Source organism: Pelophylax lessonae, assembly GCF_965119305.1.
Source record: "Pelophylax lessonae genome assembly, chromosome: 2".
In the NCBI taxonomy this organism is placed as follows: Eukaryota; Metazoa; Chordata; class Amphibia; order Anura; family Ranidae; genus Pelophylax; species Pelophylax lessonae.
In genome coordinates this window covers 450569950-450586360 of record NC_138769.1, presented here as the reverse complement: position 1 = coordinate 450586360, position 16411 = coordinate 450569950, and the positions used below count along the sequence as shown (strand labels likewise).

General features: G+C 42.7%; 1 protein-coding gene across 2 annotated transcripts in view; it reads right to left on the bottom strand.

The window, feature by feature from the left end:
- The window catches only part of RASA3 (RAS p21 protein activator 3), a 299758-nt gene extending 284075 nt beyond the window's left edge, over positions 1–15683 (bottom strand). For both annotated transcript variants that reach the window (XM_082246000.1, XM_082246001.1), the window contains exon 1: positions 15516–15683. In XM_082246000.1, the coding sequence (XP_082102126.1) occupies positions 15516–15570 (55 nt within the window). In that variant the 5' untranslated portion in view covers positions 15571–15683. The remainder of the gene's footprint in view (positions 1–15515) is intronic.
- Between the last annotated feature and the right edge of the window lie 728 nt (positions 15684–16411).

Sequence of the window (16411 nt, the reverse complement as noted above, 5' to 3'; positions counted from 1 at the left end):
GCATTCTAGCTCATTATGCCTTTGTCCTGCAGGTTTTTTTTTTTTTTTTTACTGAGTATACAACCGCTTTAAGTGGGGTACACACTATAAGAAAATCGGGCGAACGATCGTCTGAGCTTCCTCATTGTTTCACAGCAAATCAGAACCGATGAACGAAAACTCGTACGAAAATTCTTGTACAACAAAGGCTTTTTTTTTTTTGTTGTTTATTGTTTTTGATCATGTGCAGTCTTTCTTTTCTGATTTCTCTTGTGCAAAAATCGTATGCAAATGGGACACATTAAGTGAAAATTGTTTGTCCCTTTGAGAATTTTCCTATGGAAATTCTGAATTGGCTGTGGAAAGTTGTGTACACACTATACGAAAATCATACAAAAATTCTTAGGATGAAAATGTTCGCCCGATTTTCTTATAGTGTGTACTAGCCTTTATTTAGGCAAATAGGCACATTTTCCTAACTTCTAGGATAGATACTTAGGCTGGCCATACACTATACAATTTTCTTATTCAATTTCCTTTAGATTTACCTTAAACTATGTAGTGAAAGGGCCTGCCTGACTGCATACAAATTGAAAGTGTTTAGGTTTGACCCTATATTACATGGTTTTGGTAAATCTAAAGGAAAGTTGAACAAGAAAATTGTATAGTGTATGGCCAGCCTTAGGCCCCTTTCACACGGTCCGTTCCGCCGACAGACTCCGTTTTTCTTAGCGGCGATCGATCCACCGATCCCCGCTGAGCAGCCGGATGACAGCTCCGTCTGAGGTGTCAGATCCCCGCTGTCCTCTATGAGGAATAGGACGAGAATGGACCGCCTGTCCGTTCTCATCAGATCCATTCTGCCAGACAGATGGAAAATAGGGTTTCCATCTGTCCAGATTTGACGGACAGGATCGGATCGGATGTCAGCGGACATGTCTCAGCGGACATCCGATGCCCCATAGAGATGTAAGGGGCATCCGTTCAGATCCGCCTGAAAAACTGACCGGCGGAGCTGAACGGTCCGCATGTGTGAAAGGGGCCTTATGAATGATTGATTCAACCACTTATGCCTACAGCATTCATCTGATGTTTGATAAGGGATTAAAAACATATAGAAAGCATGCAGAAATCTAAGCGGCTGCGGCTGAAGAAAAGCAAAATCAAGCAAACAGCAAATGATAAAGAAATAATAGTGAACAGCTTTCTAATGCTGGCCATAGATGGACCAAAATGAATGGGTTCAGCAGGGACCGGCCGAATTTTGATCCATCTATGGCTGTTCTTGTTCATGAGAAGTTGATCTAACAACGTTTGACTTCACATGAACAGGTTTGTTGGAAAATTTTACCTCCATCAGCGCATGCAGCCAATCAGTTGCAGGGCTGATCAGTGTATTCTGATGTCCTGCCATCAGAATAAAATGACACAGTGGGGAGGATTCCCTCATCCACCTTGAATGTGTGGATGGGGGAATCGGTTCAGGTGTTTCATTCACCCCACTGGCTGAATTAAAAAACGGAGCCATGTATGGCCAGCTTAAGGCTGATGACATATGGGTGCATAGGTGTGCGCACAGGGTGTACCAGCTGTGCCTGGGCACAGCCTAATCCTCCCATGTTGCAATGATTCCCCCTGCTGTCTGGGTTCCCCCCGTGTTGCGCCCCCCCCCCCTCACCCCCACAGCACTGCCAGCATCCCTCCTCTTCTCTCCTGCGGGGTGTTTAAGGATGGAGAGCAAGGAAAGGGGCCAGTAAATATGCCATTTAGACCCCTTTCCCACTTGTGCGACCTGAAAGTTGCGCAACTTTGACACGACCTTGCCGCGCAACTTTGACATGACTTGAAGCAACGCCTGTGTAATCGTGAGGTCTATGGACCTCAAGTCTCATTAAAGGCGGACCAAAGAAGTGTAGGGACTACTTTGAAGTCGCTGCGACTTAAAGTCGCACAGATATGAACTGTACTCATTGGAAATTATGGGGTACAACTTGTCATGTGACTTTGCCGTCCCAAGTCACAGAATGAGTTGCGCAAGTGTGAAAAGGGGCCTTACCGGCCCCTTCCTTTTCTAGATGAACACAGTGAGCGATTGGTACTCATCTCACTGTGTTCATTCATAACTGAAGCATAGTAAACTTCTTCAATTTGTAAATGAACAGGAAGCCACTCAGCACAGAGCACTTCCCCTTCATTCACTGTCCAGTGCAGTTGAGGCTGCAGAGAAAGGGACTGGGGGATCTCTGTCCTCAGTGCCATTCTCTGTCTTGAAAGGCCTGTTTAGACTCCTGATATTTCACCAAAGCCCCCCAAAGGGGCTCCTAAAAAAAATTAAAAGAAATATAAAAAAAAAAATTACTGACATCACCTGCTGTCCTAGTGACATCAGCCTCTGCCCTGCTGACATCATCCACTGCTCTGACACTGTCCACATTTTAATACATCTTAAAATGTTTGTTTACATTTATTAACTAAGCCCAAATCCTGCTGGAGCTCAGTGCTGACAGCAGACACTCGTGTCCTATAACATGAGTACTGTCAAGCCCCGTACACACGTACCGATGGTCGGCTTACAAATGTTCCTCTTTTCTCCCCGGGATGTCGGTGTCTGCTGAAAAGTGCAAAGACAGCACAAGGACAGCACAAGAATTTTGTCCGCCGACTGCAGAAGTGATGTCATGTAATGGTTAACTTTCCCTGTGTTTTCTATTTTCTGAGCATGCCCAGTCTTGCAAATCTGCGGTCTGTCGGCCGAATTGTGTACTGACAGGCGAACAATCGTCCGTTCTGGTGTCGGCATACAAATATTTTCATGTTTGCACGAAAGACTTTTGTCCGCGGATTGTGCGCAGACATCTGTCGGAGGCACCATACTAACACGCGTACAATCGGCAGATCCTTCGTCCACCGACGTTTGTATGCCGACGATCGGTACGTGTGTACGGGCCTTTAGGATAACATTTGTTCCATGTCACTCCATCTGTCCCTAATCAAAATAATGGGAGCTATCACAATGCGCTTATTATTATAATTTAATGGCACCCAAAATGTAATGCACTTTTGCCGCAATTGTCACGCGAAAGGCTCCTACGGCAAATGCGGGAAACCCAGCCATTGAAGTGAATGGGCTGCCCTTTGGGACACGCAGAATTGTGTGAAAATCGCATGTCAAGTTTGTTCCTGCTATGCGATAATGTGAACGGAGCCTTACTGTCTGTGACGCCTACTCAAGAACCATTTTCTTATGGGGCACATATACACCAGATGCATTGGGCAACACTGGGCAATCCCACCCAATGCACAGACAAGGCAAGAAGCTTTTTTTTCCCAAATCAGGGCAATTCACACCACCGCACTGCCTGTGTATTGTGGACACCTCCTATTGGTTCGAGGCAACACTTCCAGCGCCCAGGTCCTCTCTCATATGCTCCAGAGGCAGGAGACTCCAACGGATGGTGAGGGGACCAGTGCTCAAAAAGATAACAAGCAGGGATAAATGTCTGATCCTCGGAGCAGGAAATTACCTTGGTTCCTACAGAAAACTGTGACTTTGATCCATTACACCGCAGGAAGAGTTTGGAATCAAGTCTGAGGAGTAAGGTAATTGATGCACATTGCATTATTGAAATTTCATTTTTGCTTTAAAATTCCCAGATCAGACCAAAATGTCTTACATTATATAAGATTTTAGGATGGCTAGGTGAAGCAATTTCCTTTCTACTTCTCACTTCCTCATCTCAAACCGTGAAGGTTATACGAATAGATCACGTGGAGGAAACTGTTTCATGCAGGATATGTAATATAAAGCCAACTATTACTTTAATGGTAGCCTCACCAGCTGCTTATAGTCTTCCCTGCTGCTCTGGGATCAGAGAAAGCCCTGTGTATGCACTAAGCTGTGACTTACAAAGGGTTGCAAATTCTCTCCCCCCCCCTCTGCGACATTTTTTGTGGGTCTTAGTGTCAAACAACCAAGCCCCAGCAGTAACACATAGGAGTCAGTGCCCCCCCATACTCAGAAGTATTTTTGTGCTCCTGGTGGACACACATAGGGCAGTGGAGGACCAAAATGAAGTTAATGAATCTGTTGCTTTGCCATGCATTGCCAAAACACTCTTTTGCTGTATAGGACTATTTTGCCACCAGCGTCAGTAAAATATAGGCAAAGTTACACAGTAAGCACCAAGGTGAGTTACCTGGAAAATCTTCTTCAAGGTCTTGCCAGAGCCATCTATAAAATGCTCACTTCTTTCATTTGTTATCAAACCCCTATCCTGCCATTTGACAAGATCCAGTATCTGTGCATCCTATTTCCAGGCATAAGCATTGTCATCTGTGGAGCACATCTAAGCAAATACTGACTTTTGTAAAGTCAACACTAGAGGCTCCGGTGGCACATTTAAAGCGGTTGTATACCGCAGTTGTTGCATAGAAGAAAAAAAAAAAATAACCCTGCAAGGCAATGGCATAATGTGCTATTATGCATTGCATACTAGCACATTATGAAATACTCACTTTGGAACGAAGCCCTCCTGCGCTGTAATGTCAGCGTTGAGAGGGCTGGCATGTTCCCCCTGTCTTTCTTTCGATTCATGCGCTCCGGCTATGTGACTGGCTGAAGCCGCAATGTCATCACTCACCCCCTCGGTTCCGGCATAAAGCTCTGAAGTTCCGGCAAGATATGCTGGACCCTTAGAGCGCATGCGCCAGTGATGTCACTGGGTGCATGCAGGGTGAATATCTCCTAAACAGTGCACGTTTAGGAGATATTTATTTTACTTTTTATAGGCTTACCTGTAGGTAAAAATGACCAAGTGGGGTTTCCAACCGCTTTAAGAGGATTACACCAATGCTGCAAGTAAGATGGAGCAACGTATGGTGCCTACTGCGTATGTCTGCCTATACTGCCATGTATGGCAGCACATGCACAAACGGAAGGGGAGCCAGACCAAAGGATAAAAGAGTCCAAAGTCATTTATTAGTTTTTACTAAATAAAAATCCAATGCGTTTCGGGAGTCAAAGAAACTCCCCCTTCTTCAGGACTTCAGTTAAAATAGGAACCTCGAATGGAATAAAAATAGAGCTTTCCTGTGTTAATCTGTGCAGGGAAGCGAATTGCTGCATCGGGAGAGTTACTGGCCAGCAGTATATGCATGAGCAATTATGATCTTAGATTGAGATCTATCAAAAGACCTCAGTGTGAGCAACATGGCCAACAAAATAGTTCAAGATTGTGAGTATTTGATATAGACCAAACAAAAATCAGGTCGACTGCACTCCAAGCTCCCAATGCAGATATCTTTATTCCATAAAAATCAGGGTCATCAATCAAACCTCAGCTGTCATCATTATTAACCACACCAATATAAGGTTACAGTGAGGTCTTGCCTTTGAATTTGTTTTATACATCAAGAATGAAAGATTTTGTCTGAGTAATGTTTTCGCATCCTGTTCAATAGATACTGCAAAATATGAGGGTTTTGTTTGTCCTCAGATCGGCTTGTTATTATGATACATTATTTTAAAGTTGGTGTTTATATGTAACAGTGTAACAATAGTATGGAATCATAATATCCTGACCGAAGACAGCTGAGCTTAGTCTCTGGAAGGAAAAGAATTGCTGGTTCACTTAAACCCGGAGGATTTGGCTGCTCAAAGACCAGGGCCTATTTTGCGATTCGGCACTGCATGATTTTAACGGACAATTGCGCGGTCGTGCGATGCTGTACCCAAATGAAATGGACGTCCTTTTTTTTCCCACAAACAGAGCTTTCTTTTGGTGGTATATGATCACCTGTGCCATTTTTATTTTTTGCGCTATAAACAAAAATACGGTAAATTTTGAAAAAATAACAATATTTTTCAAATTTTTTTATATGAAATTCCCCCCCAAAAAAAAAAAAAAGTAAAAATCAAAATTTTTTAACATTTTAGGCCAATTTGTTTTCTGCTACATACTTTTGGTTAAAAAAAAAAAAAAAAAAATCGCAATAAGCGTATTTTGATTGGTTTGCGCAAAAGTTATTGCATTTACTAACTAAGGGATTTTTAATGATTTTTTTTTTTAACTAGTAATGGCAGCGATCTGCAATTTTTTTTGCGGGACTGCGACATTGCGGCGGACAGATCGGACCCCTGACTAACATTTTTGACACTTTTGGGGGTACCAGTGACATTACTACAGTAATCAGTGCTATACATATGCACTGTTACTGTAAAAATGACACTGGCAGGGAAGGGTTTAACTTTATTAGTGATCAAGGGGTTAAGTGTGTCCCTAGGGGTGTGATTCTAACAGTAAAGGGGCGTGGCTTGTGATGTAACAACAGAGACATCGTATGATCTCTGCTGTTACACCAGGGAGAATGACAGGCGGCTTTGTTTACATCAACCGCCTGCCTTTCTCCCTCTCCCGCGGGAGATCACGAGTGACCGGCGGACATCGGAGCCGCCGGTCACTCGCGCGGGGATGTGCGGGAACGAGCGGGGGAGCGTGCCTCCGGCAGCACGCGTTTGCCCCCTAGAGGCTCCTGGGCGAGCCACATAGCCCTATTACTCTATGATTAAGCACTAGTGTGCGTGAAACGCATTAGTAATTCCATCTGCTTGCTTTACCCTGCTTTTTAGAAAGATATCTGTATCAAGAGCTTGACATGGCACCAAGCTGACATTTGTTTGGCCTATATGTCTCAGTAACAAGCTAGACTAGATGTGCAGCCAAGGAATCCTTTGCGGTCAAGAATGGACCAGCTTGAAGAAGTAACATTTATCTGGTATATTGTATGTTCCTGATGGAGACAAACTTTGTCTGTGGTGAAGGGGCATGCAAATACATAGAACAACAAAGATGTATTTGGGGCAGAACAGTGGCTAAAAGTGGTTAGCACTTCCGCCTAGCAACGCTAGGGTTTGTGGTTTGAATACCAACCATGGCACTACCAGCCTAGTGTTTGCATTTTCTCCCTGTCCCTGCGTAGGTTTCCTCCCACACACCAAAGACATGCTGGTAGGTAACTGGCCCCTGTCTAAACTGGCCCTAGTATGTGTATGTATGAACATACTGTAGATTGTAAGCTCCTTGATGGCAAGGATTGCTGTGAATGTATGATAAATATGTAAGGTGCTGTGTAAATTAACGGTGCTATACAAGTATCTATAATAAATAAATAAAATATATTTCAAAGGATAACCTGCTTTATTACTTGCTACTCATTACCCAAAACTACTGTTTCATTAAGATTTATACTAGTATCAAATACAGTGCTGGCCATTGAGGAACAGATGTCTTGATGAGAACAAAGGCATCTACAACCCTAGGGGAATGAGGCCTTGTATAGTCACCCTCAATCTTCTTATACCAAAACATATATATATATATATATATATATATATATATATATATATATATATATATATATATATATATACACATACATATATACATATATATATATATATGGACACACAGGAGGCGTTAATGGAGTTGAGTTTATGAGCTTTGGCAAAAAAACGCCAAAAGCTCCTAAACTGTACATGATGCCTTGGTTTTAAGCCAAAATCATGAATGCAGTAAACACAGGTTGTTGGAAAGTGTGACTGAATAAACCCAACTGACAATGATTTCCTCCTTTTCACAATGACTGCACATTGTATAATTATTGTAAGTCAAACATGAGACATCATTCACACCGTAGACAACCAGCACATTGTGTAGTAAAGGAGGAAGCATTTCTTCTGAGCTCTTATCTTCAAAAGGCTACTGTAAAACAACCGACAATATACACAACTTGGAAAATCAATTAGGTTTGCCATATCTGGAGAGAACCCTGTATAATAATAATGATAATAATAAAAAAAAGATATAGTCTGATACATGGGACTTTGATAAAAACACACATGACACATAGATAACATATGAAGTAAGAATGGCCCTTGCAAATGACCATCATAAAGAAAAGAAAACATTGATGCAAGCAAGTAAAATTGATCGCCTGTTGGGCATGCTGTCCAGTGGAAAGCCTTCATTGAACTTCTTGCACCAGTCCATGTCAGGTGAAAGGAGGTTCTTTCACGTGTCAGATTATTTCCTAATGAGCTTGTAAGAAAACCTCCATGATTCAACAGCTTAAAGGGATCCATTAAAAGGGTGATCATGTTAGCTTAGGCTATTTAGAGCTAAAATACAGAGGTGATTTTAATCTCATGAGCAATTAGACATTCCTTGACAATGACCTCATTTGCACCACATTTCTTTCGACAAGCTGAAAATGTGCTAATTACTGACAAGGGATTAATGGAAACCCATCAAAAACTGTGTACAGTGCAAAAAAATGCAAAAGCAGAAGTTACTTTCAGGGAAAGCCATGTGTCAAAATGATCCGAAAAATAGATAGATGACATTATATTCAAATCTTGACTCTTCAGTCATGATCAACCCTGCACCCTACCAACAGACCATCCCTATTGATTCATGAAGCCACCCATCACTTTACAGGACCATCAAAGATGCTCAGAAGGTGGTGAAGCCAAGCATGATGCTTACAAGAAGAGATCTCCACAAAATTTCCACCACCTACTATTTCTAGAGCTACTGATTGTTTTGACATGTGGTCTTTACAGGAGATGTGTACATTTTCTAAGATTTTAATGACCAGATTTGTGACAGGTTTACTTTGAGTCACCCAGTAGCATGAGATTAAATTTAGCCTGTCAAGATAGAAATTTGTGGGCTGCCATGGCTGACCTCCTACTAAAAATACCAATTGCCTGGATGACTCACTGGCCGCAAAAAGGAATTCCAGCTTTTTTTCTGATTTTATTTGCGGCATGTTTGTTTTGGGTCAGTGACTCAAACATTGGACCAAGGCACATTCACGAAACTAGCATTTTTAAGGACACCAGTACCAGGCTATTTGTCTCATGACAGTTTAGCCCTTTAAACCAATGTGTCAGTATATGGTCCTTGTTCAGGATCTACATGGTTTGAATCTTGGCCGGTTCAGCCAAAACCGGCTGAGATTCAAACCATTAGTGGGCACGCTGAATGTACAACCTGCTTGCTGGATTCTGCTGCGATTATTGCTAGAGGCTGCAATAGCCACAAGCAACAATTACTGTCTTCTCTGAGCGAGAACGGCTTCCCCCGCCCCCCACCGGGAGAAGACAATGGCCCAGCAGGAGGCAGCAGGGGGGATTCCTGCATCAACACTGTTTGTGTTGATGGGGGAAGCGAGCAAATTTCTTTCCTGCAACAATGGAATTCGCTCAGTGTTTGACCGTCCTAAAGGGCCATACACACTATAAGATTTTCTGAAGACTTTTTCCTTCAGATTTACCTTTTCTATGTAGTGCGAGGGCCTGCCAGATTGCATACAAATTGAAAGTGTTTAGGTTTGACCTCATATTATATGGTTTTGGTAAGTCTAAAGGAAAAAGTCTTCAGAAAATCTTATAGTGTGTATGGCCCATTACACTCATGACCAAATTATACTGGAGTCACTACATTTGTTTCTGAACAATCTGAAAGGAAAATCAGTTACATGAGATATAATAAAAGCTGCAATTGTATGGAAATTGTATCATTCCCCTGTAATCATTTAATTGAGCTTTCAACAAGCTTCAAGAAGTGCTGAAGCCTGCAGGCAGCTTGCTTAAAGTGGCAATCAACACTCCCATTAGGACTGTGCTCAACCTTTTAAACTGAAGTTGAATACTACGTTAAGCCCCCGTTCACACCGAATCTGCAGGTCAGTGCGACTTCAAGTGCAATTTGGCTGATATATGTGCGACTTCATGCACAGATGTCTATGCAAGTTGCACCTGATATCGCCAAAAATAATGCAGGAACCGGTTTTAACAGTTCCATTGCCAACAATATGATGCGACTTGTCATGCGATTTGGACCTGTCATTGCATAACATGTCGCACCGCTGTGAATGGGGGCTAAAGCCTTCAACAACGCTGTGCAAATGCATTGTCAAAACGTGCTGTTCACACTTCCCTTCCCTATAGCTGGCCTAATTGTGTCCAAGATCATACCAGGCTAAGTATTCTGGAGATGCATGGTCACTTTAGTTTACATCAATAAGTAAATACTTACTATAGCGCTGGTTAAAAAACCCAACTTTAAAGGTATTTTTAAAAAAATCAGGATGTTGTGGTTTACCTAAGCATGGCCCCACCTAGAAGTGAAATAATTTCTCATCTGATCTGACACTTGATTGAAAACCACAACCAAACTGTTGGTTTCCTTGCCTGCTTGTGAGAAAGACTCTCAGTTAGGATGTAAAAAGAAGAACAATTTTTACTAAGTCACTGTTAAAAATTCTCTATTTTTTGCCCTATTTTTGCCTGTACCAATCATATTTTTTTTATGAACAGAAAAAAAAAGAGAAGTCCGTCATTTACATTATAAGAAAAGTGTTCTCATAGAAACAGCATGATTCTTAAATACTACAGAAGTCAGTCTTTCTCAACTAAGGTTCCCCCAGAGGTTGCTAGCATGATTCTTACATACTACATAGACCAGTCTTTTTCAAATAGGGTTCCTCTAGAGCAGCCTTTCTCAACCTTCAACACAGAGAAACCCTTGAAATAACTTTACAGTCTCCGGGAACCCCTGCTAAATATTGCTATACCTACAACTCATGGTACATTAGAGTGATATTTAATGGGAAGAATTACTCCCTTAGAGATAGCTAAAAAAAAAAAAATCATTGGTGTCTGTGGGACATTATCTGAGAAGCAGAAATTGCTCATTGCTCAAGGAACCCATAGCAACCTCTAGAAGAACACTAGGGTTTCATGGAACCCTGGTTGAAAACCCTGCTCTAGAGGTTGCTAGCATGATTCTTCAACATTGCATAGATCAACCAAGGTTCTGTGGAACCCTAGGGCTCCTTAAGAGGTTGCTAGTATGATTCCCAAATACTTCTAAGATCAGTCTTTCATGACCAGGGTTCCTCCAGAGTTTTGCTAGTATGATTCTTAAATACAGGCAGCCCCCCAAGTTACAAACAAGATAGGTTGTAGGTTTGTTCTTAAAATTTGTATATAAGTTGGAACAGGCACATTTGTAAGTGAAACTCCAACCCAAAATTTTTTTTTTTACATTTTTTTTTAGATAGCATATGGAAGGGTTAACACCCCTTTAACATTTGTGTTGCTGTCTGTGTGCCTGTTTAGAAGCTTTTAACTCAATTTCTGTCCCTGTGACAATTGTATTTTGAACATTTTGGGTTGTCATGGAAACAAGGATTGGTAATAAACCTTCCATCGGAGACACCCTCTTCCTATGATGACTCTTATAGGAGTGAAATTCCCTTCCTAGGGGTAGATTTCCTCTCACTTCCTGTTGTCTCCCTCCGTTTGTAAGTAGGAGTCATTTGTAAGTCAGATGTTTGCAAGATAGGGACTGCCTATATTACATTGATTGATAAGCTTTTCTGAACCAGAGTTCCTCCAGAAGTTGCTAGTATGATTCCTAAATAGATTCGCGTTTCTCATCAAGGGTTCCCTGGTACCCTAGGTTTCCTCTAGATCAGTCTTTCCCAACATTTCTACCCCAGAGGAACCCTTTAAATAGTCTTCAGGTCTCAGGGAACCCCTGCTACAACCAGTTCTTTCCCAGATAGAAGGGATAACGTGCCACACATTTGTGGTAGAGTTGAAGTTCAAGTCTTGTTAACATTTTCACTGTCAAGTTGTACACTTGCAGAGCACTTGAAGCACAAGTTCAAGTTGACACTTTTCCAATTTGTAGCAAATTTGCATGGTAAGTCTCTAGCAAGAGCAAAGTTGCAGTGGTGAGTCTACAGCAAGAGCTCTGCAAGTCACAGTGACCCCTGTGATGGAGTGATTATTGCCCAACATAACTGATCAAGAACTTGCAGCAGACTTGCAGAAGGTTTGCAAGGAAAGTTGGTTTGGAGTCATGCAATACAGACTTGCTGCAATTGTGCAACAAACCTGTGAAGCTTGGTAAGTCTAGCAAAAGCTTAGCAAGTCATTTTTAAATTTGCAGCTCAACTGCTTGCTATCTGGGTTGGTGGTCAGTGGTAAAATGCCTCTTACCTTGGGGCTTATGGGAAAAATGCCCCCTTACAGCAGATGTTAGAATGCTACTCTTACAGATAGATTTAAAGATAATTGAAGTCATGCTGCTGGCTTTGCAACGTGGCATTGACCCCAGAACTATGCCAGGGTTCCAAAATTTCGTCGGACCCATGAAAATTCCGGACCCTCGTCACTTCCGGTGATGCTACGTCATAACCCAGCTGAAGCGAGCCCCGGTGCGCATGCGCGCAAGGCATTTTCAAGGTCCGATGAAATTGTAAGACTTACGAACAGCTGAGAGGAGGAGGGGCTGAGGTGGGACGCACACATCGCTGCGGGATAATGTTACAACACCGCCGCGTCATCGAGCAAGGAACATGTTGCAGAGCTGACTTAGAGGAGGCGGGAAGGAAGTGAATACTCATACTAAATAGTAATGATAAAAAAAAATAATAAGAAATACTAAACATTTTTTATCATTACTATTTAGTATGAGTATTCACTTCCTTCCCGCCTCCTCTAAGTCAGCTCTGCGCGGCGGTGTTGTAACATTTTCCTGCAGTGGTGTGTGCGTCCCATCTCAGCCCCTCCTCCTCTCAGTCAGCTGTTCGTAAGTCTTAGAATTTCATCGGACCTTGAAAATGCCTTGTGCGCATGCGCACCGGGGCTCGCAGCTGGTGGTGACAGAGCGTCCCCGGAAGTGACGAGGGTCCGGAATTTTCACGGGTCCGACTGAATTTTAGAACACCAGCACCATTAAATAATAATTCAATCAACCACACCTAAAGGAACCACTAGCAGCCTCCTAAGGAACCCTAGGTTTTCATGGAACCCTTGCTGAGATTGGCTGCTCTAGAGGTTGCTAGCATGATTCTTATATACTACATCAGTAGTCTCCAAACTGCGGCTCAGAGGCACTTTGTTTGCCTTTATCTGGCCCTTGGGGCACTATTCTCCCACTAACCTGAGACACTATTCTGCCAACTGACACCAACAATGAGCCACTATTCCTCCCAATGATACCAAAGATGGGGCACTATTCTTCCACTTTATACCAAATGTGGTGATGTTCTATCCCACTGATGCCAGGAAAATCTCCACTCCCACTGGCCACAGTCCAGCACCCCGTAAGTCTGAAAGACAATAAACTGGCCCTTTGTTTAGACAGTTTGGAGACCGTTGTACTACATAGTTCAGCCTTTCTCCACTAGATACCCTCCAGAGGTTGATAGGGCTCCTTGAGCCATGAGTATACTCTTCCTCTCAGATGAATACCTACTGACAACAATAATTTCAAGCTATCTGAAAGGGGGAATTTTAAGCAATTACCACAAATGTAAGGAACATCCTACCCGGTGACCATCACACTAATGTACTGTGAGCCGTAGACATAGTAAGTATTTAGCAAGGGTGCTTTGAAGCTTAAAAGTTGTTTCATGGAGTTCATCCATGTTAAAAAGCTGAGAAAGGTTGGCATAGATATGTTGCTTCACAAATGCCAGCGGAATAGCATATTGTAACTACCAACAGGAGTAGTGACTACCAGCAGGAGTAGTGACTACCAGCAGAGGTAGTGACTACCAGCAGGAGTAGTGACTACCAGCAGGAGTAGTGACTACCAGCAGGAGTAGTGATTACCAGCAGAGGTAGTGACTACCAGCAGGAGTAGTGACTACCAGCAGAGGTAGTGACTACCAGCAGGAGTAGTGATTACCAGCAGAGGTAGTGACTACCAGCAGGAGTAGTGACTACCAGCAGGAGTAGTGACTACCAGCAGAGGTAGTGACTACCAGCAGGAGTAGTGACTACCAGCAGAGGTAGTGACTACCAGCAGAGGTAGTGACTACCAGCAGGAGTAGTGACTACCAGCAGAGGTAGTGACTACCAGCAGGAGTAGTGACTACCAGCAGGAGTAGTGACTACCAGCAGGAGTAGTGATTACCAGCAGAGGTAGTGACTACCAGCAGGAGTAGTGACTACCAGCAGAGGTAGTGACTACCAGCAGGAGTAGTGATTACCAGCAGAGGTAGTGACTACCAGCAGAGGTAGTGACTACCAGCAGAGGTAGTGACTACCAGCAGGAGTAGTGACTACCAGCAGAGGTAGTGACTACCAGCAGAGGTAGTGACTACCAGCAGGAGTAGTGATTACCAGCAGAGGTAGTGACTACCAGCAGAGGTAGAGATTACCAGCAGAGGTAGTGACTACCAGCAGAGGTAGTGACTACCAGCAGAGGTAGTGACTACCAGCAGAGGTAGTGACTACCAGCAGGAGTAGTGATTACCAGCAGAGGTAGAGATTACCAGCAGAGGTAGTGACTACCAGCAGAGGTAGTGACTACCAGCAGGAGTAGTGATTACCAGCAGAGGTAGTGACTACCAGCAGGAGTAGTGACTACCAGCAGGAGTAGTCAGACAATCAACAGTAAATGGCTTCAAACATGCATGGGACAAACATAGATCTATACTCAGACGATGCTCAATGGACTTCTCTGTCTTTTTCTGCCGTCACTCTTCTATGCATATTGCCAGGTTGGGTAACCACTTTTATAAAAACCATCTTTGGGCTCATGTACGAATAACAGATACACCATGTACAAAAGCTGTCTAGTTTCATTTTTTTTTAGAAACGGATTACCACATCTAACATCACTCTCTAATGTTCTGAGAAAAGCATAACTCGAAGTACAGGGCTCAGCTTCCACATGACAATTATGTTCCAAAAACTGAAACGCAACCGAAATGTGTCATTTATTTTTTGAAATGGCTACTTAACTCTTGAGTTCTTCTCTAAGCAACGAGCCGCCTTGAGTTTGTATTCAAGTCACTGTGGGCCTTGCTTTACAAAGATTTTCCACTGGGAAAGAATAATGAAAGCTTTGTTGCACTAAAAAAAAAAAAGAAAAAAAAAAGCCTTTGCTGTCCAGGGAGAGGTTTTTGCCAGGAGGCAAATCACACAGACATGGGCAAAAAAAATGAAGTTGCTCTCACACAGGGGCAGCTACAAAGATAGATCCCCCACACATCATTAACAAAAGAGGGTCAACTTGTGACAACTGATAACAAGAGCTATGTGCATGTTCCCACTCCTGCTGATGCTGGAGTCTGATAGACAGATGCCCTCCAGATGTCAGAGGAGCCTTCTGATGACTCAGTGCCATCTAGGTCCTGGGTAGACTTGGCTACTTGCTCATCCTGCCACTGATCACTGACAGCCAGCAGCACAATGCCAAGCTGATGGATTGTATTTAGAGAAGCGATCATCAGCAACCCTTTGGCATCATCACACCATGGAGGTAAGATCAGGGGGTTGTAGGAAATAGTCCTGATCTGCTGCTCCATGTGGCTCACAGCTCCAGCAATACACCAATGACACCGATCACTCAGAATGGGGCATCAGAAAACTTTGTGTGCGCTGAGGATGTTGCATTCCATGCCATCAGAGGCTGGCAATACAATGGCATTGACAAGCACTCACTCACCGATCTTGATCCTCACGCTTTGGAAGACCCGGATCCCCTCCTCCTCCACCGCCATGGTGTGCGCTACTGTAGCAGGGTATGGGCTGTGCACGGCAAGGGTCTACCCCAGTCACTGTACTGCTGTTCCGGCCACAGCAGCTCTGAGCCCGAGCGTTCTATGAAAGGACACATCCCCGGCATCCCTTTAGATGTGCATGCTCCTCCCTGCTGGCCGCTGGGTGGTGCACACTTCAGCTGTGCGATCTGCTGAACTGTAGTGTGATCACACTCTGTCACACCTAAGGGTGGGAATGCTTCTCACTCTCATCTAGTAGATGTTAACTCAATTCTGATATTCACTGCTGAAACAAGCCTGACCACCACAGGGTGCTGATTGATGCTGCTCACAACAAAGGGATAAAAAAAACCTTTTTTTTCCCTAAAATAAAGAAAAAAAAAAGGAACATTTTTTTTCTTAAACTAAAAATAAATAAATATCTGCTCTGTGCAAGGATACATAGTTGGCCACATTTCCAAAGCATTTTTTTCCCTAAAATAAAAAAAAAAAAAAAAATAAGGAATATTTTTTTTCTTAAAATAAAAAATAAATAAATACCTGCTCTGTGCAAGGATACATAGTTGGCAACATTTCCAAAACATTTTTTCCCCTAAAATAAAAAAAAGGAACATTTTTTTTTAAATAAAAAAAATAAAAAATACCTGCTCTGTGCAAGGATACATAGTTGGCAACATTTCCAAAACATTTTTTTCCCTAAAATAAAAAAAATTAAAAAAAGGAACATTTTTTTCTTAAAATAGAAAAAATAAATAAATACCTGCTCTGTGCAAGGATACATACAGTAGTTGGCAACATTTTCAAAACATTTTTTTCCCTAAAATTAAAAAAAAAAGGAACA